This window comes from Adiantum capillus-veneris, chromosome 28 (genome assembly GCF_014529385.1).
Source record: "Adiantum capillus-veneris isolate H3 chromosome 28, ASM1452938v2, whole genome shotgun sequence".
NCBI classification, from domain to species: domain Eukaryota; kingdom Viridiplantae; phylum Streptophyta; class Polypodiopsida; order Polypodiales; family Pteridaceae; genus Adiantum; species Adiantum capillus-veneris.
Genome location: NC_140958.1, coordinates 123,452,348 through 123,479,872, shown reverse-complemented (window position 1 = coordinate 123,479,872; position 27,525 = coordinate 123,452,348). Strand labels below are relative to the sequence as shown.

Genomic DNA, 27,525 nt, shown 5'->3' with positions numbered 1-27,525 from the left:
CTTATGTTGATTATCCCTTCGCTTTTTTTTTATTGTGGGTGCGTATGTGCGTGCGTGCAATGCGTGTGTCTATGGGTGAGTTTGTGTAGAACGTAGGTGTATGTATACATGCGGTGTGTTGGAACGAGAGAGAAGGGGGGGTATTATTTATAAAGCATGTGTATTTGTAATATATATACATATGTGTGTGTGTGTGTGTGTGTATATATATATATATATATATATATATATATATATATATATATATATATATATATATATATATTACGTGCTTCTGCGCAGGGAATCAGAGAGGGAGAACGAGTTTGAGGGGGGGGGAGAGAACGTTGGCCCATGGATGAGGGAAGGGGAGGGTGTGTGCGTGTGTGTGTGTGTGTGTGTATGTGTGTGTGTGTAGTGAGTGTGTGTGTGTGCACTGTGTGTTTAAGAGAGAAATAAATGGAAATGTTTATTGCACCTGTACAGGCCGAGAGAGCAAGAGAGAGAAAATGGTGATGCTTGCGGGCTTGAGCACAGAGCGAGAGAGAGAGAGAGAGAGATCGAGGTGAGGTGGCGAGGAAGGGATAAGGTGAGGGAGTGGGTGTGGATAAGAGAGAGAGAGAGAGAGAGAGAGAGAGAGAGAGAGAGAGAGAGAGAGAGAGAGGATTGTTTCTGCGCGCCTTTGAGCTGGTCCAGAGAGCACGAGAGAGATGAGGTGAGGTAGGGGTCTGGGCCATCTCCTGGCCGCCGACAGCAGCAAGCGAGGAACGGGGGGGTGGGGGGGAGTTATTGGGGTCAAAGGGTGGGGTAATGAGAGAGAGAGAGAGAGAGAGAGAGAGAGAGAGAGAGAGAGAGAGAGAGAGAGAGAGAGAGAGAGAGAGAGAGAGGGTTTATTATTATGCTTAGCCTGCGGGCTGTTCACACACAGCGGGAGAGAGAGAGAGAGAGAGAGAGAGAGAGAGAGGGTTTATTATTATGCTTAGCTTGCGAGCTGTTCACACACAGCGGGAGAGAGAGAGAGAGAGAGAGAGAGAGAGAGAGAGAGAGAGAGAGAGAGAGAGAGAGGAACGCGGCCCGCCGGTGGTAAGAAAACAAGAGGGGTGAGAGGGGTATATGTGAGACCAAGAGGAGGGGTAAGAGAGAGAGAGTGTGGAAAAATAATAAAAGAGAGCGAGAGAGCTTTAAAAAAAAACGGCGGCCCGCTATAGACAGATAAATGAAGGATGATGTCCACAACCCTCGTGCGAGTCTTTTCCATCAACTCCCACCTATCCGCCATGTGCTCTACCACTCTCTCCCTTCTCTTTCCCCTACCCTATGCTCCCCATTTCATCGCCTTATTCTCTACAATAAAGCTTGAGGTTTTGTGAGTATGTTTCTTGCAATGTTTTGCCATGTGAGGTGTGCGGAATCGCTACCTAGTCTTGTGTTTGGAGTGAGCTTGTGTATGTGTGAAGGGTGTGCGGATTCGCCATCCTTCTATGGTGCCTAAGTACTAAGCCACTATACTCTCTCTCTCTCTCTCTCTCTCTCTCTAACTTGATCTCATTCCCCTTCCTCTTCACCATTACTCCCAAGCATCCATCTCTCTTGGATGAAAACTTTGTTATGGTGGTGTGTTGTTTGCGTCCTAGCCGCTCAAAGCTAGGTGGTGCCCCCTTTTTGCTTTATCGTGACAGACTCAAGGCACACCATTCGGCCCCCAGCGTTTTAGAGACCGTCGGTGTTCGGGGTTCGCTTTGCTCCCGTCATTTGGTGCCCCTACGGAGGAGGGCTTTCTAAGACCCTTCGATTTACAATGCTGAAAGTGACGCCCACTATCAATCATGGACGAATGGCTCAAGGAATTTTCTAAATCGAGGAGGGAAGAAGAGGAAACGAAGGAGGCACTAGCCACCTTCATTGAAGCACTACTGCCAGGCTGCAGTGTCGTCAGTATTCAAGAGGTAAATTCTCCATCTCGTGTTGCTCATTCTAACCACAAGTCAAGAGCATCAGGTAGGAGATCTATGAAGTGCCATCACTGCTGTGAACCACAACATTCTGTTAATGCGTGCCGACAGAGGAGGTGAAGAAACAACGGTGAGTTTTACTTTTGAAAACTGTGGCACTCTCACAACAATCAGGTTCTCTATAGCACCAAGTGTTTTCTCTCTAATTCTTCGAGAGGAGTCCTCAACTACATGAACCACGAAGTCTAAGACTGAAAGCCTGAAGAATTTGGTGGACCAAAGTGGGCCTAGACTCTCTCTAGGCCTGGAAAGTTCAAATGAAGTTCGACCACCCAAGCGCCGTCGCCGCATGCAGAATGAAAAGCCGATTGAAGTAGACTCTTCTTGCCCAGTGTGTTTTGAGCCTAATGTGGAGGATTGTGCGGACTACTACAAGAGGTAGGAGCATGTGGTGAAAGTGTCACCCCGTCAACACCAGAGGTACGCAATCCTAGTGGTCATGATTCTTGCCCTATACCCGGCATGGATAATAACAATAGGCCATAAGTATTTCCTTTCCGTTTCTTGCAACACATGCATGTAAACATGTATATTGATAGGAAGATATTCTACCAGCAAAAGATTGTTTTCTTATTCGGAGCCGAGATGCTTGGTGAAATCCTCAGATCTCCACGTCCCATCATCTTGCCCCTCCTGGATTACTACCACTCTTTTGATGTAAGCATTTTTATTCTATTCTAGCCTTGTGATCCATTCTTTATCCAGTTTTAACCTATCTACCCAACCCTATAAAAAGTCGTTATGAACCGCTACTATTGTTGATGTAATTTCATTTATAAAAAAAAGGTTTGTAATTTCCTAAGTCACTACCATGGCAAGTGTTTCTTTCTCCACGTTCAGTGAAAAGAAGGGAGAGGATCTCACCACCAACTTTTTGGATGATTTCGACATTGCTTGTGTCGTCTCCAACAAAGATGACGATGCTTCACGATAGAGGCCAAGTCCTGGTATAATGCATTGCCCCAAGATACCAAGAATGCATGGGATATGTTAAGGGCTGCTTTTGTAAAGAGGTTTGGTGGAGGCATAACCTTGGAGAAGCTATGGCAGCTACTGACAGAATTAAAGCAGGGAGGTCTGCTGGAGTATGCCACCTACGAGTCCAAATTTGTGGACTTATGGGAGAGATGGGTTGCCTCACTGGAGGAAGGTGAAGGAGCACCTAATTTCCTAAAGAAGGACCGTTTCATTGCTAGTCTTTGCTCGCCGCTTAGAGAGAAGGTGAAGGGAAGGTTTCCTACAACATATGAGTTGGCAGTCAAAGTAGCCCGCCTTAAAGACAAGAAGCTGCACATGCAAGCAAGAATAGACGAGTCAGAGGAAACAAGCTCGGCCCGACCAACCCCAGTGACTGCAATAGTCAGTCATCGAGCCCAACCGCAAGAGGCATCAGAAGAGTAAGAAGACCTGCTGAGTCGCATCACCACCCAACTAGAGAGTTTATCTGTGCATCTGGTGCAGCAACGTCATGCACCTGTCAGGAATCCAGAACCAAGAAGAGGACAACGAAGGCAGAACCAAGAGTACCATTGTTACAACTGCGAGGAAGGCGGCCATGGAATGTACTACTGTCCACATCCAAGGAAGCAGAATTTCACTCTAGGAGAGAGACAGAATCAGATCTCCACTAAGAGCAAGACTACCGTAACCCAGGCAACCAATCCCACCTGTTCAAATCCCACCACCAGCGGTGCAACCACAACCAGCCACACCAGTTCAACGCCAGTCACAAATGCAACCACCACCACAATCACCACTTACAATCATCCTACGCCCACCACCAATTGGTACCCACACACCAAGTATCATTGGTCATGCAGGAGAGGTCAAGATGAAGGTAACAGAAGAAGGATCAAGCGAGAATTTTATTCAAAGGACTGAAGCAGTGGAACAAGAGGTTAAAGAATCAAAAGATGCTACCCCAGTGGGTGAGGTAAGTCAAGAAAATTGTGTTACAAATGTGAGTACATCTTTAACCTTGGAAGAAATAGGCACCAAGGCAATCAATCGACAGCATTGGGCAGTAAGGGTAAGAAGGTGTAAAGTGTTGATTAGGCCTCGTCACAGTAAGAGCAATGCAAAGGGCATGAAAGATACAAGAGAAGAGGAAGACTAGCCTGCTAGCAAGGCTTTGCAGAAGGTGGAACACATATCAAGCAAAGGGGAGGGCTTTGAAAACGAAAGTTTGTGCACCAGCATGGACCCAGGAGAGTATAGAAAGCTAAAGGCATCTTGCATCAAGGCAGTTTCACTAGAGGACCATAACGAAGAGTTAAGTATGGCTGAAGGTTTGGAGTTGGATATTGCTCCAGAGGCCTGGCAGCCGAGCAAGACTTTATTGTGTAGTAATATAGACTTGGAGATGGGTAATGCCTCTAGTCTATTGAAGGGTGTTATAAACTTGAAGATGGGTAATGCCTCCAGTTTATGTGACGGTGTTCAGAGTAAGTTTGATGATCAATATGTTGCCAACCTTTTAAGGATGTTCCAAACTCCTCCACAACACAACATTGTGTTTGCATGGGATGCATCACACCTATGGCTATGGCTAGCCGCTATAACATATAGAGATAAGATCAACATGGAGATAATAGCTAAGGAGCCATGGATAGACAAAAGGCTGATAGAATGCAAGAATGAAGACCTCATTCCCAATTTGATACAATTTTTTACAAATAGTGCATCCTCTCTTTGGAGAAAGGTAAGTGGTTTACGCTTGTATTTAAGCCGCAAGGTAGGTGGCTTGCTATTAGCATCAGTACAGGAAGCTAACATGTTTGAGCACACCCAAAAGAAGCATGATATACTTGCAGTTTTTTCCAGTCATGGCAGTAAGCAGGATTCTGAAGACAACTTGAGCTCACCACACCAACAAGGCGGCCATATATGGTGGATTCTTGGTACACTCTTGGGAATCATAATTTTCAGTTCTGTCTTTGCAGGAGCCAAGATGCTCATTTCCCCTCCCGCTACTGGTGGTTACAAATTTGGTCCACTTTGGCATGCAAATTTTAGTGTTCGGACACTGCAGAAAATGATCCTATTTTTCACTTGGGATCCAGGAGGACACTGGCACAAAGTTCTGGAAGCCATGGGCTTCCCATTTAATCAACCGACACTATTCCAAGGAACAGACTATCACCCGGACTTGTTGCAATTTCATGAATATCCCAGAAATCTCACCAGTGGCCAAATGGAATGTAGTTTAGAAGGCAACTCGATATCGGCTCCTACAACTAAGCGGAAGATGAATCATAGTCAGAGCTAGAAGCATGAATGCCTCTACCCAAAAGGGGAGGGCTAATGATGGGGGATTTTCACAAGCCGGGCTCTCATACCCGTCTTCTCTCTTCCCCACCCCATGGAAACCCCCTCTTAGGGAGGGAGTGATAAAAGGCATTGGAAAAGTAAGAAAAAAATAAAGTATGAGTATGTAAATAAGTGAGAAAGGTAAAATAGGACACCTCGTGCCTGCGGGGCAGCCCATCCCCACCCTGCCTCGTTTTTCTTCACTGTTGCCCCACCATGTGTCCCTTTTCTTCTCCTCCACTCAAAAGGTCAACCCCCTCTCTCTTCCCCTTTTCCTTTCTTCTTTCTCTCTCCCCTCAAGCTACCCCACCCCTATCCTCATCAATAATACGTTCTTTGTCACATGCCACCTCTCCTATCTTCCAAAATAGCATACCCCACCCCCTTTTTCTCTCTCCTACACTCTCCTATGGTCCAAATATTCCCTCTCTCTCTAAAATTCAAAATCTCTCTTGTCTTGTAGCCACATGGCCTCCCTCACACTCACACACACTCAGTTCTACTGAAAAAGGTGCCCACAGAACCACCTTTACATGATGGTTACCGGATTTTTCTAGTGTACACACACATCTGCACACAGATTCACCTCTGTACACACTCCTCTCTCTTCCCTCTTGTAATTATTTATTTTCTATCTCACTCACTTTTTTCAGCGATCCATCTCTCTCTCTTAGTGTCTCGCTCATGAGACTGCTGTTCTGGCGCATATACACACAGCCAGATAAGTGGGACCCACAGTCACATGGCCAGTGCAGATAATAATTTCTTGATTTCTAAAATTCGAGAAATCCTCCCCCTCCTGTCCTATATAAAGAGGGATCACCATCACACTAACGACACACACAACATCACCAGAGAGTACACTATGCACTGTGTGTGCCTAGCGCACACACACACACCCACACCATCACCATCACCGCAGTCACCATGCTCAACTTGAGCATGACCTATACACCCTTGGGCTATGGAAGATGAAGGGCACCTAAATGAAGGATGATGTCCATAACCCTCGTGCGAGTCTTCGTCATCAACCCCCACATATCCGCCATGTGCTCTACCACTCTCTCCCTTCTCTTTCCCCTACCCTATGCTCCCCATTTCATCGTTTTATTCTCTAAATAAAGCTTGAGGTTTTGTGAGTATGTTCCTTGCAATGTTTTTCCATGTGAGGTGTGCGGAATCGCCACCTAGTCTTGTGTTTGGAGTGAGCTTGTGTATGTGTGAAGGGTGTGCGGATTCGCCATCCTTCTATGGTGCCTAAGTACTAAGCCGCTATACTCTCTCTCTCTCTCTCTCTCTATAACTTGATCTCATTCCCCTTCCTCTTCACCATTACTCCCAAGCATCCATCTCTCTTGGATGAAAACTTTGTTATGGTGGTGTGTTGTTTGCGTCCTAGCCGCTCAAAGCTAGGTGGTGCCCCCTCTTCGCTTTACCATCACAAACTCGAGGCACGCCATTCGGCCCCCGATGTTTTAGAGGCCGCCGGGGTTCTAGGTTCGCTTTGCTCCCGTCATTTGGTTCCCCGACGAAGGAGGGCTTTCTAAGACCCTTTGATTTACAATGATGAAAGTGACACCGACTATCAATCATGGACGAATGGCTGAAGGAATTTTCTAACTCATGGATGGAAGAAGAGGAAACGAAGGAGGCACTAGACACCTTCATTGAAGCACTACTGCTAGGTTGTAGTGTCCTCAGTATTCAAGAGGTAAATTCTCCATCTCGTGTTGCTCATTCTAACCACAAGTCGACAACATCAGGTAGGAGATCTATGAAGTGCCATCACTGCTGTCAACCACAACATTCTATTAATGAGTGCCGACAGAGAAAGTGAAGAAAGAAAGGTGAGTTTTACTTTTGAAAATTGCGGCACTCTCACAATAATCAGGTTCTCTATAGCACCAAGTGTTTTCTCTCTAACGCTTCGAGAGGAGTCATCAACTACATCAACCACGAAGTCTAAGTCCGAAAGCCTGAAGCATTTGGTGGACCCAAGTGGGCCTACACTCTCTCTAGGCCTGGAAAGTTCAAATGAAGTTCGACCACCCAAGAGCCGTTGCCGCATGCAAAATGGAAAGCCGATTGAGGTAGACTCTTCTCGCCCAGTCTGTTTTGAGCCTAATGTGGAGGATTGTGCGGACTACTACAAAGGGTAGGAGCATGTGGTGAAAGTGTCACCCCGTCAACACCTGAGGTACGCAACCCTAGTGGTCAAGATTCTTGCCCTACACCCGGCATGGATAATAACAATAGGCCAGAAGTATTTCCTTTTCGTTTCTTGCAACACATGCATGTAAACGTGTATATAGATAGGAAGATATTCTACCAGCAAAAGATTGTTTTCTTATTCGGAGCCGAGATGCTTGATGAAATCCTCAGATCTCCATATCCCATCATCTTTCCCCTCCTGGATTACTACCACTCTTTTGATGTAGGCATTTTTATTCTATTCTAGCCTTGTGATCCATTCTTTATCCTGTTTTAACCTATCCACCCAACCCTGTAAAAAGTCGTTATGAACCGCTACTGTTGTTGATGTAATTTCATTAAGGAAAAAAAAAGGTTTGCAATTTCTTGAGTTACTACCATGGCAAGTGTTTCTTTCCCCACGTTCAGTGGAAAGAAGGGAGAGGACCTCACCACCGACTTTTTGGATGATTGCGACATTGCTTGTGTCGTCTCCAACAAAGCTGACGACGCTTCACGACTTAGAATTTTTCCTCTACTGATAAAAGTAGAGGCCAAGTCCTGGTATAATGCATTGCCCCAGGCTACCAAGAATTCATGGGATGTGTTAAGGGATGCTTTTGTAAAGAGGTTTGGTGGAGGCACAACCTTGGAAAAGCTATGGCAACTACTTACAGAATTAAAGCAAGGAGGTCTGCTGGAGTATGCCACCTACGAGTCCAAATTTGTGGACTTATGGGAGAGATGGGTTGCCTCACTGGAGGAAGGCAAAGGAGCACCTAATTTCCTAAAGAAGGACCGTTTCATTGCTGGTCTACGGTCGCCGATTAGAGAGAAGGTGAAGGGAAGGTTTCCTGCAACATATGAGTTGGCAGTCGAAGTAGCCCGCCTTAAAGACAAGAAGCTGCGCACGGAGGCAAAAGTAAACGAATCAAAGGAAACAAGCTCGGCCCGACCAACGCCAGTGACTACAATAGCCAGTCATCGAGCCCAACCGCAAGAGGCATCAAAAGAGCAGCAAGACCTACTGAGCCGCATCACCACCCAACTAGAGAGTTTATATGTGCATCTGGTGCAGCAAGGGCATGCACCTATCAGGAATCCAAAACCAGGAAGAGGACAACGAAGGTAGAACCAAGAGTACTACTGTTACAACTGCGAGGAAGGCAGCCATGGAATGTACTACTGTCCACATCCAAGGAGGCAGAATTTCACTCTAGGAGGGGGACAGAATCAGATCTCTCCACCAAGAGCAAGACCACCGCCACCCAGGCAACGAATCCCACCTGTTCAAATCCCACCACTAGCGGTGCAACCACATCCATCCACACCAGTTCAACGCCAGTAACCAATGCAACCACCGCCACAATCACCACTTACAATCATCCTACGCGCACCACCAATTGGTACCCGCACACCAAGTATCATTGGTCTTGCAGAAGAGGTCAAGATGAAGGTAACAGAAGAAGGATTAACCAAGAAGTTTATTCAAAGGACTGAAGCAGTGGAACAAGAGGTTAAAGAATCAAAAGATGCTACCCCAGTGGGTGAGGTAAGTCAAGAAAATTGTGTTACAAATGTGAGTACATCTTTAACCTTGGATGAAATCGGCACCAAGGCAATCAATCGAGAGCATTGGGCAGTAAGGGTAAGAAGGTGTAAAGTGTTGATTAGCCCTCGTCACAGTAAGAGGAATGCAAAGGGCATGAAAGATACAAGAGAAGAGGAAGACCAGCCTGCTAGCAAGGCTTTGCAGAAGGTGGACAACATATCAATCTAAGGGGAGGACTTTGAAAATGGAATTCTGTGCACCAGCATGGACCTAGAAGAGTGAAGCAAGCTAAAGGAATCTTGCATCAAGGCAGTTTCACTAGAGGACCATAACGAAGAGTTAAGTATGACTGAAGGTTTGGAGTTCCAGAGGCCTGGCAGCCGAGCAAGACTTTATTGTGTAGTAATATAGACTTGGAGATGGGTAATGCCTCTAGTCTATTGAAGGGTGTTATAAACTTGGAGATGGGTAATGCCTCCAGTTTATGTGAGGGTGTTCAGAGTAAGTTTGATGATCAATATGTTGCCAACCTTTTAAGGATGTTCCAAACTCCTCCACAACACAGCATTGTGTTTGCATGGGATGCATCAGACCTATGGCTATGGCTAGCCGCTATAACATATAGAGATAAGATCAGCATGGAGATAAGAGCTACGGAGCCATGGATAGACAAAAGGCTGATAGAATGCAAGAATGAAGACCTCATTCCCAATTTGGTACAATTTTTTACAAATAGTGCATCCTCTCTTTGGAGAAAGGTAAGTGGTTTACGCTTGTATTCAAGCCGCAAGGTAGGTGGCTTGCTATTAGCATCAGTACAGGAAGCTGACATGTTTGAGCACACCCAAAAGAAGCTTGATATGCTTGCAGTTTTTTCCAGTCATGGTAGTAAGCAGGATTTTGAAGACAACTTGAGCTCACCACACCAACAAGGTTTCCATATATGGTGGATTCTTGGTACACTCTTGGGAATCATAATTTTCAGTTCTGTCTTTGCAGGAGCCAAGATGCTCATTTCCCCTCTCGCTACTGGTGGTTATAAATTTGGTCCAATTTGGCATGCAAATTTTATTGTTCGGACACTGCAGACAATGATCCTATTTTTCACTTGGGATCCACGAGGACACTGGCACAAAGTTTTGGAAGCCATGGGCTTTCCATTTAATCAACCGACACTATTCCAAGGAACACGCTATCACCCGGACTTGTTGCAATTTCATGAATATCCCAGAAATCTCACCAATGGCCAAATGGAATGGCTAGTTCAGAAGGCAACTCGATATCGGCTCCTACACCTAAGTAGAAGAAGAATCAGAGCTAGAGCTAGAAGCATGAATGCCTCTAGCCAAAAGTGGAGGGCTAATGATAAGGGCTTTTCACAATCCAGGCTCCCATACCCCTCTTCTCTCTTCCCCACCCCATGGAAACCCCCTGTTAGGGAGGAAGTGATAAAAGGCATTGGAAAAGTAAGAAAAAAATAAAGTATGAGTATGTAAATAAGTGAGAAAGGTAAAATTGGCCACCTTGTGCCTGCGGGGTAGCCCATCCCCACCCTGCCACCTTTTTCTTCACTGTTGCCCCACCGTGTGTCCCTTTTCTTCTCCTTCACTCAAAAGGTCAACCCCCTCTCTCTTCCCCTTGTCCTTTCTCCTTTCTCTCTCCCCTCAAGCTACCCCACCCCCGTCCTCACCAATAATACGTTCTTTGTCACATGCCACCTCTCCTATCTTCCAAAATAGCATACCCCACCCCCTTTTTCTCTCTCCTACACTCTCCCATGATCCAAATACCCCGCTCTCTCTCTAAAATTCAAAATCGCTCCTTTCTTGTAGCCACATGGCCTCCCCCACACTCACACACACTCAATTCTACTGAAAAAGGTGCCCACAGGCCCACCTTTACATGATGGTTACCGGATTTTTATAGTGTACACACACATCTGCACACAGATTCACCTCTGTACACACTCCTCTCTCTTCCCTCTTAATTACTTATTTTCCATCTTACTCACTTTTTTCATCAACTCTTCTCTCTCTCTTAGTCTCTCTCTCATGAGACTGTTGTTCTGGTGCATATATACACAGCCAGACAAGTGGGGCCCACAGTCACATGGCCGGTACAGATAATAATTTCTTGATTTCTAAAATTCTAGAAATCCTCCCTCTCCTCCCCTATATAAAGAGGGGTCACCATCACACTAGCGACACACACAACATCACCAGAGAGTACACTATGCAGTGTGTGTGCTTAGCACACACACACGCACACACACACACACACACACACACACACACACACACACACACACACACACCATCACCATCACCGCAGTCACCATGCACGACTAGAGCATGACCTCTACACTCTTGGGCTATGAAAGATGAAGGGCAGATAAATGAAGGATGATGTCCATAACCCTCGTGTGAGTCTTTGCCATCAGCTCCCACCTATCCGCCATGTGCTCTACCACTCTCTCCCTTCTCTTTCCCCTACCCTATGCTCCCCATTTCATCGCCTTATTCTCTACAATAAAGCTTGAGGTTTTGTGAGTATGTTTCTTGCAAAGTTTTTCCCATGTGAGGTGTGCGGAATCGCCACCTAGTCTTGTGTTTGGAGTGAGCTTGTGTATGTGTGAAGGGTGTGCGGATTCGCCATCCTTCTATGGTGTCTAAGTACTAAGCCGCTATACTCTCTCTCTCTCTCTCTCTCTCTCTCTCTCTCTCTCTCTCTCTCTAACTTGAGCTCATTACTCTTCCTCTTCACCATTACTCCCAAGCATCCATCTCTCTTGGATGAAAACTTTGTTATGGTGGTGTGCTGTTTGCGTCCTCGCCGCTCAAAGCTAGGTGGTGTCCCCTGTTCGCTTTACCATGATAGGCTCGAGGTGCGCCATTCGGCCCCCGGCATTTTAGAGGCCGTCGGGGTTCGGGGTTCACTTTTCTCCCGTCAACACAAACTCCAAGGGTCCACACACAAGCCCCGAGCTTTGAGCACAAAGGAAGACACCAAGACACAATAGATGGAGTGGGCAGAATAATGAGCTTTTGATTAGAGTTAGGATAGTCTTTAATGCAAGATACACAAATACGATCGAGGTCGGCCCCATTAAGCTTACAAAGAAATCTCAAAAAAACATGAAACCATAGATATCCGCCATTGATGTGGACAAATTGTGCCTCTTGGGTGGATTCAAATAGTCATGAGGCCAAGATCACTCTCAAAGATCTCAAGAAGGCTTGTGAAGAGATCAATGTAGAGATTCAGGAGGCCAGGGACGTCGATTCTAGTGGCATCAGTGGCAACGATGTACTTTTTCACAATGGCTCACATAAGGAAACAACAAACCTTGATGGCTTCAATTCTCCTCTTTGTTGCTCAAGAAGCCTTGCTTAGCTGACAATGATAATTCTGATACATGTGCCATGTATCCAGCTTCAATGCGCCGGATTGAGTCTTGGATAAAATCTATGGCCGAGATTAATGTGGAGACCTCGTTGCTTTTTGAGGTGGACGACTCTGGAACTGAGGTTGAGAGTGAGCTTGACCTTATCCGGTTCGCTTTTGATGCCAGGCTCTCCCCCAAAAAAGAACTTCAAGCTCAACAAGCTAGGAATCTGCTGCTTAAGGAAGCTTCCATGGATGCTTTTGGGAGGCCAAGATTTGACTCAAAAAGTATTCGTCCAATCGGGCTTCCTAATAGGAAACAACCTCCTCCTACTGATGGCGGCCCTGTGCACAGCCAACCCTCCGTCGTTGATGGCTTCTGGTGGCCCCTCAGGCTGCCCTGGCTTCTCCCCTTTACTGTAGTGCTATCACTCAACCCCCCTTTCTCAGCCCATGCCCTGCTCATTTATGGTCTTTTTTTCCGCTCTTCAGGCTTAACTCAATCCCCCAATGCCCTCCGGGAAGTGGGGCTGGGATCTATTATCGGTTTTGTTGAGCCCACTATGTGGGATATGGTGCACACCTCGGGAGCTTTGGTCTTAATAATGGAGTCTTTTTAGACTTGCCTACGGCTTTAACATTATTGAGCCATAAGAAGTCCGAAAGGAGCTATCCCTCGGCAACTTCACTATGTTACTCACTCCACTACTCTCTATAATTAACCAATTCGAGCCGTGGGTGTAGATACTTAAGTGCCTATTTTCAAAGGCTAAGAGGAGTAGCAACTAAGGTTTTGAATTGCCAAAGCATACTCTAAGTAAACACATAAGTTTAATTAACATAATAACCAAGAGAGTACAATGAATATTGATAACTTTGATTTTGCACATGAAGGTGTTAATGATGATGCCCTCATGTTTGTTAATTATCTTGTTACTAGGTTGCAACAAGCTATGGGCAACCCCTCTTTGCAACCCAAAGTTACTCAACAATGCAAGCCAAAGTTACTCAACAACTTTGTGCTTATGGGATTTCCTTTCCTCTCAAAGAGGAGAGAGACCTTAGGAGGCCTCTTGGTGAGACCCCCAAAAGAAGACTCTCTCCCATACGAGAGGAGGAATCCAAAGAACGAGAAAGTAATGACTCCCTAAGTTCCTCAAAGATGTGGCTCCATGAAGACGGCAGTTTAGACAATTGCCAACTCCTTCCAAGAGGAAACGATTAACCCATAGTCCTTCTCCTCGTCACTCCAAAAGGGAAGAGAGGAAACCAAGGAAGAAGAGGGCGAGAAAGAGGTCACCCTCTTCTCCTTCTTCTTCACCTTCCTCCTCTAACAATGAAAGCTATGGCTATTCTCCTAGAGAATACAAGATGGGAGGACATCGCAAATCCTACCCTGCATGGCGAAGGTCACAAAAGCTAAAGAAGTTCAAAGAGGGAGGAAAGAGTATCTCTTTTCTCACCTATGATGGCACCTTTGGTGCTACCAACAAAGTATTGGCCTTCATCCAACAATTTGATGTGGTCTTTGAGACGAGGGCTTGACAGAGTCCTCCAAGCTACACCATGTAGCTATGCACTTCCAAAAATTGGCTCGTCAATGGTGGGCTAGCCGTCGTGGCAACGGTGAAGCCCCAAAGACATGGAAAACTCTACGAGTTTCCATCACGAAGCAATTCCTTGGAAGTGATGCAAAGGAAAAATTGCTTACCAAATGGTGAAGTTTAAAGCTTCTCTCACATGATTCTATCCAGAAATATGTGGATAAGTTTTGGGATTTATATCTCAAGGCTATTGTCTTTCAAAAGATAGAATTTGCCAAGCAAAAGCAACAATTCTGTGCGAGATTCCCCAAAGAGATGGCTGAGTATGTCAACTCTCAACGGCCTGGTTTTATCACCAAAGTAATCCACCACACCATGGTTGCTTTGCGCATCAATTTCCAACAAGGGGGGGTGTCAAGCCCGTGGAAAATAAAGACAAAAGTGATGCCAAGAGAAAAACCAATACCCAAAATTCTTACCAAGGCTATTCCAACAACAACAATCGGTCCAAGGAGAAGAGAGTTTACAAAGGTAAATATAAACTCTCTCCTAAAGATCTAGAAGCTTTTCGTAAGGACCCCAAATTTTTTAAGTGTGGGGAGCAAGTCCATGGTTATCATCCTTGCCCCAAGAGAATTGCCCGCAATGAGACTCCTAGAGCCTCTATGTTTGAAGCTCCAAAAGAAAATGCTCATTGCCAAGGATTTCTCATTTCCTATGCTTGGGGAAAGATGCAAGGGCATGATGCCTTTATTTTTTTTGACCCTTGTTCAACTCACAACTTCATATCCATGGCGTTGACCACTAAGCTAGGCATACAAGCCCACGAGATGGGAGATGCATTGAAAGCCAATGGAGCTATCAAGGGACAAGACGTCTCAGTTACTTTCTTAATTGGAAAAGTAAGGCTTCATGCCCAAAGCTATGTGGACAAAAAGGATTTCTTCATCTTCCCTCTCAAACATGAGAATGTTATCATTGGGGCACCATGGTTTAACCGCATGGCTCCCAACATGAAGTTCCTTGAAAGGAGAATCTACTTCACCTACAAGGAAAAGAGCATGTACATAGATGCTAATGAGTTGGGGAACACCATATCCCTACAATAAAGGGAATCAAGAGGAATTAGAGTTGTCTAATTTTCTAAATGGATTCCAAGATGTTTTCATTGATGACATCCCTAGTGGATACCTCTAAAATGAGGGATGAGGATCGTGCAATTGAGCTCCTACCAAGAAGCTCACCGCCTAACAAGCCTCCTTATCGAGTTTCACAAGCTCAACAAGAGGAGATCATGAGGAAAGTACATGAATTGGTGGAAAAAAAGATGGTGAGGTCTAGCTCCTCTCCATTTTGTTCACCATTGCTTTTAGTGCAAAAGAAAGATGACACATATCACATATGTGTCGACTATAGAGTGCTAAATAAGATCACTATCAAAAATAGATTTCTCGTGCCACGGGTAGAAGATTTATTTGATAATTTACAAGTTGTGGTCTGCCACGGGTAGAAGATTTATTTGATAATTTACAAGTTGTGGTCTGACAAATATTCCAGATGCATTCAAACTCATGATGGAAAAAAATCTTCAAGACATTCAAATTCTCTTGAGGAGTACAAGCGACACATCCAAGTAATCTTTCAAGTTGTGAGAGACTATAAACTTTCTATTAATCAAAAGAAAAGTAAATTTTTCCTACAAGAGATTCAATATTTAGGTCACATTATCTCTAAAGATGGCACCCATATGGATCGATCAAAGTTAGAGATAATAAAAGGATGGCCTAATCCAAGGAATCTATAGGAGGTAAAAAGCTTCATAGGTATGTGTGCATACTATAGATGCTTCACAAAAAAATTCTCGTTAATAGCAAGCCCATTACATGAATTAACAAAAAAGAACGTTAAGTATTCATGGACTGCAAAAGTGCAAGAAGCTTTTGAAGAAGCTTAAGGAGAAGCTTACCTCTGAACGTGTGCTCGCACTACTAGATCTCTCAAAGCCATTTGAGATCCAATGTGATGCTTGTGGTGATTGCCTTGGAGCTATTTTGCTTCAAGAAGGGCATGCCATAGCATATAAGAGTCAAAGACTCAACTTCGATAAGTGACTATTGGGCAAATACAAAAAAGAGCAACTAGCTATTCTAAATGCCCTAAACATGTGGAAAGACTATCTCTTGGGGACTCCATTCATCGTACGAATGGATCACAAAGCCTCAAGAACTTCATGATGCAAACCAAGCTCCTCGACAAACAAATGAGGTGGACAAATTTTCTTTTGAAATTTATATTTCATATTTCTCACATTGTTGGCAAGCACAATCAAGTGGGTCGATGCACTTTCACATAGACCAAGGGTAAATGTGGTGTCTATAGCAACTCACAATGATCTATCTTTTATGATAGATGAGTATGCTACTAACTGAGACTTTAAGTATGTAATTAGAGCCTTTGCATTAGGGAAGAGAAAAAATAACCATTCACCTTGACGGATGGTTATCTTCCAAACGGCAATAAGCTATGTGTTACTCACCCATACAATAAGAAAGTCATGTATGAATCCCATACTTCTCCTTATGCGGGGCAAAGAGGGAATCCATAATCTACTCTTCAAGGAGTAGAAATGTATTTCTGTTGGTCTAAAATGAAAAGTAGACACACAAGAGTATGTTCCAAAATGCATGGTATACCAAAACTTGAGATTTGATTGAGGGAAGCAACTTGGATTGTTTCAGTCAACACGCTTAACAAGAAAACACACTCTATGCATGTCAAAAAGACTATTAAGGCACATCAAATGGCAACCCTCTTCAGATCTCAAATTTTCAAGCATCATGGATTTCCAACACCCATAGTGTCGTACAAAGATCCTAGAACGACTAGTAATTTCTAGAAGGGTCTCTTTGAGAATCTAGGAAGTAGATTAAATTTCTCTTTCGGACTATCATCCACAAACGGATGACCTAAGTGAAATAACTAATCTAACAATTCTTGATATACGAAAAGCCTGTGTCATGGAAAAAGCTCAATGTTCTCAATGATAGAAGTAAGTAGCTCTTATAGAGTATGCGTACAATGATATTGTACATACTTCTATGGGGAAAGTACCTTTTGAGGTTAAAGAAGGAAGATCCAAAAGTCCCTCACTACTTAAAGTACATGGAAAGATCTTCTCTGTTGCTGATGAATATAGTTGAGACCTACAAGAATCTTTTCCAAAGATTAAATCCATCTCATAGGAAATGCAAAAAGGGTTGCTGCTAATAAGCACACAAAAGCCTTAGCCTTTAAGAAAAATTATTGGGTCTTGCTAAATTTTCTCAAGGCTCATCTGAGGCATACTACGGGCAAGAGTCCTATGGACCACCAAGAATATGATGTTAAACTAGCAAAAAGATATTATGGTCCTATTTAAATTCTTAAGTTAATAAATGAGATGGCTTATTAATTAAATTTTCCCAACCATTGGCTCATGCACCATGTTTTCCATGAGAGCCTATGTAAGCCTTACAAAGGAGCGCCATCAAAAGAAGCGATAGTTATTGCAGACCCTCCAAAAATCGAAGATCAAGAAGAAGTACTTATACCTGAGTCTATCCTATCACATGAAGACAAGGTATTAAGAAACAGTAAGATTATCTGACAATATCTTATTAAGTTTAAGGATTATTGTTTTAAAGATGCTAGATGGATGCAAAGAACCTAGCTTAAGGATAATATGAACCTTGTCAATGCTTACAATGTTGCACTAGAGTAAGCATATGAAAATGCATTTTAAATGAAAAATGTTTTTGTTATATAAGACTAGTTCTCTTTTTATTGTGCACAAATTTAAGAAGTATGCATGCTTAACATCATGTCTTTGGTGACGACGTCTCCCAAACACCAAGTAGAACTTGTCACTCTACTTTAGAAGTATGATATGGACTAAAGAGCAGAAATGCTTGCGATAGCTACGTCTCCCAAGCACCAAATGGATTACTCATCCATCTTGGAATGATGTCGTAGGGTAAAAAGGGATCCTCTATCCGCTAAGTAACATGGACTAATGACTAGGCTTCATCTTCTCTACCTCATAGTCGAGGACGACTATGATTTCAAGAGAGAGGTAATGTCATAAAATATAATATCTAACTTTACAAAATGATTTTCTCATATTAAACTGATCATTTAATGTGGGAGAATAAACGGGAAGAAGAGTTAGAATAAAGACATGTGCTTCTAGACCTATCTCAACACGGGACCAAAAGGAGAGATGGTTGCATCTCAATAGGGGTCCAAAAGGAGATGGTCTATCAAAGAGCAATCTACAATAAGTGCTTCTAGACTTGCCTCAGTAGGGGACCAAGAGGAGAGATGGTTACATCTCAATAAGGGTCCAAAAGGAGGTAGTCTATCAAAGAGCAATGTGCATCTAATGGAGCTTAAAAGACCTTAGGGTTAGCTTCATTAAAGACCTCCAATTGTTAGTGTTAAAATTACTTTGACCTTATGTAAGCTAGGGCTAATCTTGAGGTAGGAACCCGCCCTAAACTTACCTTTGACCTTACGCAAGCTAGGGCTGAGCTTGAGGTGGGAACCCGACCTAAACTTGCCTTTGACCTTAGGCATGACCTTAGGCAAGATCTTGAGGTGGGAACTCCACTTAAGGTGCTTGTCATGCTTGATGACTGTCATAACAATCAATATCTAATTCTCCTAAATGATTTTCTCATGTTAAACTGATCATTTAATATGGGGAAGTGCCAGGGGAGAAAAAGCTAGAATATTGGTTAAGCTAGAAGACCGGCCACATTAGGGATCCAAAGGAGGGAAAATAGGGATCCAAAGAGGGGCCATCTGCAAAAGAGCCATGTGCAACAATGGGCTTAAAAGACCCTAAGGTTCAACCCATTAAGACTTCAAAAATGCTAAGGTTCCAAAATTCAAAGGTTGTGTCCAAAGGTCAAGCATGGGGGGAATTGGATGCTTTGTGTGTGTCCCAAAAGTCTTTATCAATCCCTACATAGGAGGGGGTGAGCCTTGGTAGTAGGGGATGAGAGAGAAACTCACATACACACACAAGCTCCCTTTACACAAAGGGAATGAGGGACACATGTCAGCTCCCTAGCCCAGATGCCCACAAGGTTTACCCAATTCCTATTGGATGGCCTTGGGGGTGGACCAATGAGAATTAGGCTAGAGTAAATCTAGTTTAATTAATTTAAAAACAAGTAATAAAAGAACCAATGAGAATTAAGCTCTCTAGAAAACTATTGGATAGTCTCCCAAGGGGTCCAATGAGCATTCAACGGCCCAATGGCTTGCCTGATTCCTATTGGCCAGGAGGCAAAGGGGTCCAATGAGAGTTTAGTTGCATTTATTAATTACATAAAGCTCTCACAAAAGGGGAAAGGGGGACACATGTCATTGGACCCCTTGGACAGTCTCCCAAGGGGTCCAATGAGCATTCAGCAGCCCAATGGCTTGCCTGATTTTTATTGGCCAGGAGGCAAAGGGGCCCAATGAGAGTTTAGTTGCATTTATTAATTACATAAATCTCTCACAAAAGGGGAAAGGGGGACACATGTCAGAAGGCTATCACTTATATTGCTTAATTATCATTGGCTAGCCCTAGGGAGGTCCAATGACAGTGGAGCATGAGCAAATAGCAAGAGGGGTCGACCAAGAGAGAGAGGGGGATGATTTTTGCAAGGCATGATCACACACACACTCACACAATCTCATGTGTGAAGTAAAGAAGACTCTCTCTCCTTCTCAAGCTTTAATGGAAAGCTTACAACCTACTCCAAGCTTGTGAGAAGGGAGGCCTACACCAACAACTCTTGGCTTTGTGATGCACATCCAACCAAGAGCCAAGCTTCAATGCATGCTCATCTCCTCTACCATGATAATTACTAAGCTAAGCTATGCTAATATGAGTGATTATGTGAGGAGATGTACATCTTTCTCGTAAGACTACTCCTTCCTCTCAAGCTACTCTCATACCCCGCTAGCTCTCACCATCTTCGAAGGTGTGTGAGGTCTTGGGTCTGAGACCGGAGAGAATTGATGTTGTGTTTGATAAGTGTTTTGCTTAGTGCATGAAGCTTTCATCTTCATTGCACTAGCTAGTCTTGAAGGAACACAAAGAATTGTATTGTACAATGTCTCTCTTGATGGGAGAAACCATAATACAAAGCCTTTTGGAGGGGGGACCAGCTCCATGTAAATCCGGTCCTCAACTGTTTTCAATAGCTACAACTCACCCCAAGCAAGCAAGGGGGTGCTGGGGGGATATACACCACACACACACACACACACACACACACACACACTCATTTGGTGGATTCATTCTCACTTGGTGAAAGTTGAGGAACTCCACCTCCTTCTCCAAGCTTGTGAGAAGTGAGAGCCTACACCAACACTCTTGGCTATGGAATGCAAATCCAACCAAGAGCCATGCTTCAATGCTTAATCTTACCGTCTTCTCCATCTTCATTACTATGCTATTATGTATGCTAGCAAGAAGAGTGATGATAAGTGAGGAACTATTTCTTTCTCCTATGGAATGTTTTTTCTTCCTCTTCCCTATCCTCATTCCCCGCTAGCTCTCTCCACCTTTGAAGGTGTTTGAGGCCTTAGGACTGAGGCTTGGGATAGTTAATGCTTTCTACAAATTTTATGTTATGTTTGTGATGCATGAAGCTTTCCATCTTCATTGCATCACCTAGGTCACAAGGAACACAAAGATTGTATTGTACCAAGTCTCTCTTGATGGGAGAAACTATAATTACAAATGCCTCTTGGAGGGGGGACCGGCTCCGTATGAATCCGGTCCTCAACTATTGTCACGTTGTCTAAACTCTCTCTCTCAAACTCTCTCTCTCTCTCTCTCTCTCTCTCTCTCTCTCTCTCTCTCTCTCTCTCTCTCTCTCTCTCTCTCTCTCTCTCTCTCTCTGTCTCTCGCAAAAGTATTGTTCATGCCAAGTTAACTAAATACCATGTTTATGTTGCTAGCATCAAATAAGTTCACCTGTTATGCTCACAAAGTACAATCTTACAAAATTTCTTTATCTAATTTCCTAATTATGCTACTCTCAAAGTTCATAGGTCATTTCCATTACACGCAATAGAATCTTCTATGAAGGATAAGATGACTAAAGAGGTTTTGGATGAAGCTAGGAATTTGGCTTGAAACAGGTTGAAATGACCACGTACACTCTTTGTCAGTACATGCATGCATTGCCAAATGTCAAGCCAACGAGGCCATTTTTGAGGGACAGAAGGAGTGAAGAAAAAATGACACAACGCCTCCTAGATCAGCCTCTCGAAAATAGATGCCTATCCCTAAAGTTCCGGTGCATGAAGCCTCCAAAGAAAAGAAGAAGGAAGCAAGAAAAGCTAAAGCAAATTCCAATTGGATATAGAGGTAGCAAAAAATCTCAAAAGGGTTTTGGAAGAGAGGATTTTGAACATTAAGGTGGAATTTACCTTAGGTGAGGTCGTTGGCATAACAAAGCGGGAATTCTATGAAGAAATAATTGATATTATAAAGAGAAAGCGACAGTTTCTTACTAAATTTATCCATGTACATGTTGAAAAAGAGACTTTAAAAGCGTATGGAGTATAGGTCTATGTTACCATATACATGTGGTAGTGATGTGTGTGAACACACTAGGACCGCCGGGGCATTTTTTCCCTCTTTAGGAGGTTTTTTCCCCCGTGCATTGTATATACGCCCATCACTCTAGGGCTATCTATCTTTCCATTGCACACTAAGGAATACACTCTCCATTGTGTACCTTGAGCTTCCTTCGTCTTCTCCAAGCTGTGTGTGTTTCTCTGCAACCCTAATTCCAACAATTGGTATCAGAGCAGGTCACGTCCTCCCGGGCTTAGTCGCCAGCTGCTCCAGCACACGCCTGCTCACTTTCTCCGATTTCAGTGAGCTTTGGCAAGCGTTCGCAGGTCGACAAATATTTTGGGAAAGCTCGAAGAGCTTGGTCTGCACAGAATTTTGATTTGGGCTCATTTCGGCCTCCGTTTCCACTACGGGCAGTACTGCACAGGCTATTTCGTCATTTTGTGCAGATATTCTGTCAGTGCCGTTTTCTGCATAACAGGTGCCTTATAGTCTTCTACGGTTTGTGCTATATAGCACAAGTTGTTCCCGCTCCATTTCTCCTATTTTCGGGCAGTTTTCACATCAGGTGCAGCATTTACCATGGCTGACAACAACAACACAGATGTGTTCAAGATGTTTGCTGCTGAGGACAGGTTGGATGGGGACAACTACCCTATGTGGGCTTATATGATGCAACACGTTCTTGTGTCAAAAGGTGTCTGGAACATTGTGCAGGGCATTGATGTACGTCCTGGTTCTGAAGATGTAGGCGATATTGAGGATGTTGCAGGTCTTGCTGCAAGGATTGCAGCTGTTAGAGTTGTTTTGCCTACAGCAGAACAAGCTCGTTGGGATGTTAAGGATGCGCAGGCTCATGCATTGATTGCGTTGTCTGTGAAGCGCACCATTATTCCTCACATCCGTTCAGCAAAATCTGCAAAACAGGCTTGGGATATTCTAGCAGGTCTTTATGCAAGCCGCAATGAGGCTAAAATTGCTTTGCTGCGTAAAGAGCTAGAGTCGAAGATTATGCATGAGGAAGATGATATGGACACTTTCCTTGCTAGTGTCAAGGATATCAATGAGCAACTCATTTCTGCAGGTGAAGTCATTTCTGACAGTTCCCTTGTGCAGACTGTTCTTGATGCCTTACCAGATTCCTACCAGACTTTTGCTAGTACTTGGAGACTGATGACCCAAGGAAATCCTGAAGTTGTCAAGTTTGATGCATTATGCACATTGCTGTTGCAAGAGTCACTTTCTAGAAAAAACAGGACTAGGCAGCGTGCAGTTGAACAGGCTTTTATTGCTTCTCAAAGAAAGGGTGGTAACAGTAATGCAGCCACTTCTTATGGTTCTGCTGCGAGTGGCAAAAATTTTGTTCCTAATGCTTCTGCTGGCAGCACTTCGTCTAGCAATTCTGGTGATAAGGGCAAAAAGAAGATGCGTTGCCATTATTGTAAAGCCAATGATCACTTGATCAAGTCGTGTCCTAAGTTGAAGGCCAAAGAGGCTAAGAAGAAAGAGGGTGGTTCCACTGCAAATGCTGGTTCCACTACAAATGCAGCCATTGTTGAGTCTTCTGTGAAAGGAGATTGTGATGCTGATGTTGATGCAGAATGGGCTTTTAGCGCAGAGTGCACTTACAATCCTGCTGTCCATGATGCATGCTTGTCAGTTGCTGCAGATTCACATGTGTGGTATTTCGACAGTGGTGCTACAAAGCACATTACCTCACATCGTGAATTGTTTACCTCTCTCGAGTCTGTCCCTCATGGGAATTCAGTCACTTGTGCCAACAACGCCTCTTATCCAGTTCAGGGAGTTGGAAAGATTGTGCTCACTGCTGCTAATGGCAGTTCCTTCACACTTGTTGATGCACTTTATGTACCTGGGATCAAGAAGAATCTCTTGTCTGTATCCGCACTTGCTAGACTTGGACTTGTAGTCAAATTTGTGGATGACAGATGTACAGTTCATGATCTCAGTTTTGGTGATGAAATTGTTGCATCTGGGCTTTTGTGCCGTGGGCTGTATAAGCTCACTTTGTATGACAAGTGTGGACAAAATTTTGCAAATGCTGTTGCAGATTCAAGGGCTATTTCAGATGCAAAACTTTGGCATGCACGTTTTGGTCATCTGAATTTTGCCAGTTTGCTGCGTTTGCAAAAATCTGATATGGTTGCTTCTTTGCCGCCTCTTGAAGCACCTATCAAACATGTTTGTGAAGGCTGTATTCTGGGTAAAATGCAGCGTTCTAAGTTTCCAAAGGATGGTTCAGTTAGGGCCACATGCAGGTTGCAGCTTGTGCATAGTGATGTTTGTGGGCCCATGCAAACTCCGTCCTTGGGCAATTACCTGTACTTCGTGACTTTCATTGATGATTACTCCAGGCATGCATGGGTATTTCCGCTTAAAGCAAAGTCCGAAGTTTTTATGTGCTTCAAACAATTTTTGGCTATGGCTGAAAATGTCTCAAAATGTACTATGGGCACCCTCCGTTCCGATCGAGGGGGGGAGTATATGTCTCATGAATTTAATGCATTTCTGGCTAGTCGTGGGATAAAACACCAATGTACAGTGCCTTATACACCTCAGCAAAATGGTGTTGCTGAGAGGAAAAACAGGTCACTAACGGAAATGGCACGATGTATGGTCAAAAGTCAAGCTTTGCCGCATTCTTTTTGGCTTGAGGCCATCATGTGTGCCACTTATGTACTTAACAGGTGTCCTACGAAAGCTTTGCAGTCTATTACTCCATATGAAGCATGGCATGATAGAAAACCTTCTATTGAGCACATGCGTGTTTTTGGCTGTTTGGCATATGCTTTGGTGCCACAAGTGCAGCGCAGAAAATTGGATGATAAGGCTGTCAAATGTATTTTTGTTGGTTATAGTGCTGAAAGCAAAGGTTACAGGTTGTATCATCCGCAAACAAAACGTATTTTGGTTTCACGGGATGTAGTGTTTGTGGAAGATTCTGTTCAACCCTTGCTGTCATGTACTAGAGACAGTAATGTAAGCTCACAGGACATTTATGACACTTTGTTGCCTCTTTTCAGTGGTGGAAATACGAATGTAAGTTCCAATGAGGCAAATGTACAGCCTATGGGGGTTTCTGAAAATGTTTTAGAACAGCCTATTACTGATGCAGATGTACATGATGTACTTGATGAGGAAAGGGCTGAAAATGAGCAGGCTAGAGGTATGCCAAAATGGCTGGTGCACACTTTGCGTGACAGTAAATTGGATGCACCTTTATCTAGTCGTACTCGTTCAGGCTCTCGCCATGCATCTTATGCATCAGATTGTTATGCTTTGGCTGTGTCTAGTTTACATGATGTTGAGGAGCCTCTGTCTTTTGATGAAGCACAGAATTCAGAAAATTGGATTGCTGCCATGAAATCAGAATATGATGCACTTATAGAGAATGACACATGGACTTTATGTGATTTGCCTCCTGGCAAAAAGGCCATTGGTACGAAGTGGGTTTACAAGTTGAAACGCAAGCCGGATGGTGAGATCGATCGCCATAAGGCTCGACTTGTTGCAAAGGGTTATGCACAACAAAAAGGCATAGATTATGAAGAGACTTTTGCTCCCACTTGTCGTATGACTACTGTGCGTTTTCTATGTGCATTGGCAGCACATTTTGGTTGGGATGTACATCAATCAGACATTGTTACTGCTTTCTTGAATGGTGACATATTTGAGGAAGTTTATGTAACGCAGCCTCGCGGTTTTGTCAGAAAAGGACAAGAGGACAAAGTGTGCAAATGTAAGAAGGCTTTGTATGGGTTGAAGCAATCTCCTCGTGCTTGGTATGAGAAAGCTGACACTCATTTGGTTAAACGAGGCTTTCGTAACAGTCCAACAGAAAGCACATTGTATGTAAAGCGTGAGGATGATGTATTTCTCATTGTGGTTCTTTATGTTGATGATTTGCTGATCACTGGACCAAATGAGAGACATATTGCTGAATTTAAGGCTGATTTGAATGCTACTTTCAAGATGAAAGATTTGGGGCTGTTGCATCATTACTTGGGTATACAGTTTAAGCAGTGTGATGGTGGTATTGCCTTGTGTCAGAAAAGTTACATAGAGACATTGCTATGTAAGTTTGGACTTGAGGATTGCAAACCTATTGCCACTCCCATGGAAACAGGTTTGAAGTTGAGTCTACATGATGCTGGCGATCCTGCTGATGTCACTCTTTACCAAACTGCTGTTGGCTGCCTCATTTATGTATGCAACACGAGGCCAGATATTCAGTTTGCAGTCTCGCAGGTCAGCAGATTTATGCATAGCCCAGGGTCTAAGCATTGGCAGGCTGTCAAGAGGATTTTCCGCTACCTTAGTGGCACTTTACATCTTGGCTTGTTTTATCCCAAGGGGGGATCATTGCCGCCAGACTTACATGCTTTTTCAGACTCAGATTGGGCTGGTTGTTTTGACACGCGAGTGTCCACAAGTGGTTTTTGTTTCATGCTTGGCAGTTCATGTATATCATGGTTGAGCAAGAAGCAACCTACTGTGGCCACTTCGAGTTGTGAGGCTGAGTACAGGGCAGTCTTCACAGCTACGGTTGAGTGTGTATGGCTCAGACGCCTTATGGCTGACTTGGGTGTTGGACAGGACACTGCCAACACTATCTACACTGACAGTCAGAGCGCATTGGCAGTTGCGAGGAACCCAGTTTTTCATGCTCGCACAAAGCACATTGAGGTGCATTACCACTATGTCAGGGAGAGGCTCTCAGTAGGAGAGATCAGCTTGGCTTATGTGCCAACACAGGACAACCTTGCAGATCTTTTCACAAAGGCATTGTCTCGTGAGAAGCTTGAAGCTTTCCGCAAAGCTTTGGGCTTACTCCCCTTTGTGGACTGATCCTGTCCTCAGGGCATGGCACTTCCCTTTACTCATGTGCCAGCTCTCGTTCACCGCATCACTCCAGGGGGGATTTGTTACCATATACATGTGGTAGTGATGTGTGTGAACACACTAGGACCGCCGGGGCATTTTTTCCCTCTTTAGGAGGTTTTTTCCCCCGTGCATTGTATATACGCCCATCACTCTAGGGCTATCTATCTTTCCATTGCACACTAAGGAATACACTCTCCATTGTGTACCTTGAGCTTCCTTCGTCTTCTCCAAGCTGTGTGTGTTTCTCTGCAACCCTAATTCCAACAGTCTATGGTTAGCAAGGTGATGAAACTATTGCAAGATTATATAAGTATAAGGGAGGAGTAAAACAGGTGCGCTTCTTGGATGATGAAGAAGAGGTTGAGACAACTCACAAGAGTTATTACTTCAAGAGTCATTGGGTCAAGAGCGACTACTAAGACCCTGTTAAAGGTGGGAGACTTAGAAGAGCCATACATTACACTAATAGATCATCATGGCAAAGATTTTATATCAAAAGGAAAATGGCCAATTGATATAAAACATGGATGGCTAATTCGTGCAGCAAAAAGCTCATTGGGAGAGTTGTATGGAGATTGTCCGAACGTAAGGGTGACTATAGGGGATGCGTAATATGACCAATTTTTTTTCTCCAAGAGATGTTTACATACCCTCTTATCCTTGGGTAGCAATACATCACTGCTACTTGTATGGAAACAAAGGTGATGGATGATTGATTAGCTTATGCTACGATAAGAATCAGAGATGAGAAGCGTGTGGTCCTCTTCCTTACTGTTTGTGTGGACCATGAAAGGAACCATGAAAGTCTTAGAGAGAAACCCTTGCCAAAGACAAACAAAGAATTCAAAGACTACAAGGATATTAGAGAAAAGTTATTGCATAATGTATGTGAAAAGGAAATGTTTTCTACATGTTTTGTAGGATTAAAAGACTATGGATCTATCACTTTTACAAACTGTGAGGACTTGAAGTGGGGTGAAAGACAACATGTAAATAGTGTACATAAAGATTTGAGAACCAATG

General features: G+C 43.8%; 1 protein-coding gene across 1 annotated transcript; it reads left to right on the top strand.

The window, feature by feature from the left end:
• The first annotated feature begins 12,201 nt into the window (after positions 1-12,201).
• LOC147421232 (uncharacterized) lies at positions 12,202-12,924 on the top strand. The gene is made up of 3 exons (XM_086504619.1): positions 12,202-12,348; positions 12,423-12,845; positions 12,919-12,924. The coding sequence occupies exons 1-3, from the start codon at positions 12,202-12,204 to the stop codon at positions 12,922-12,924; spliced, it is 576 nt and encodes a 191-aa protein (XP_086360745.1).
• The last annotated feature ends 14,601 nt before the right edge of the window (positions 12,925-27,525 follow it).

Coding starts and splice junctions, on each gene's coding strand:
- LOC147421232 (XM_086504619.1), top strand. CDS start 12,202: ATGTGGACAAATTGTGCCTCTTGGGTGGATTCAAATAGTCATGAGGCC. Junction 12,349..12,422: donor GTGGCATCAGTGGCAACGAT/GTACTTTTTCAC, acceptor TTGTTGCTCAAG/AAGCCTTGCTTAGCTGACAA.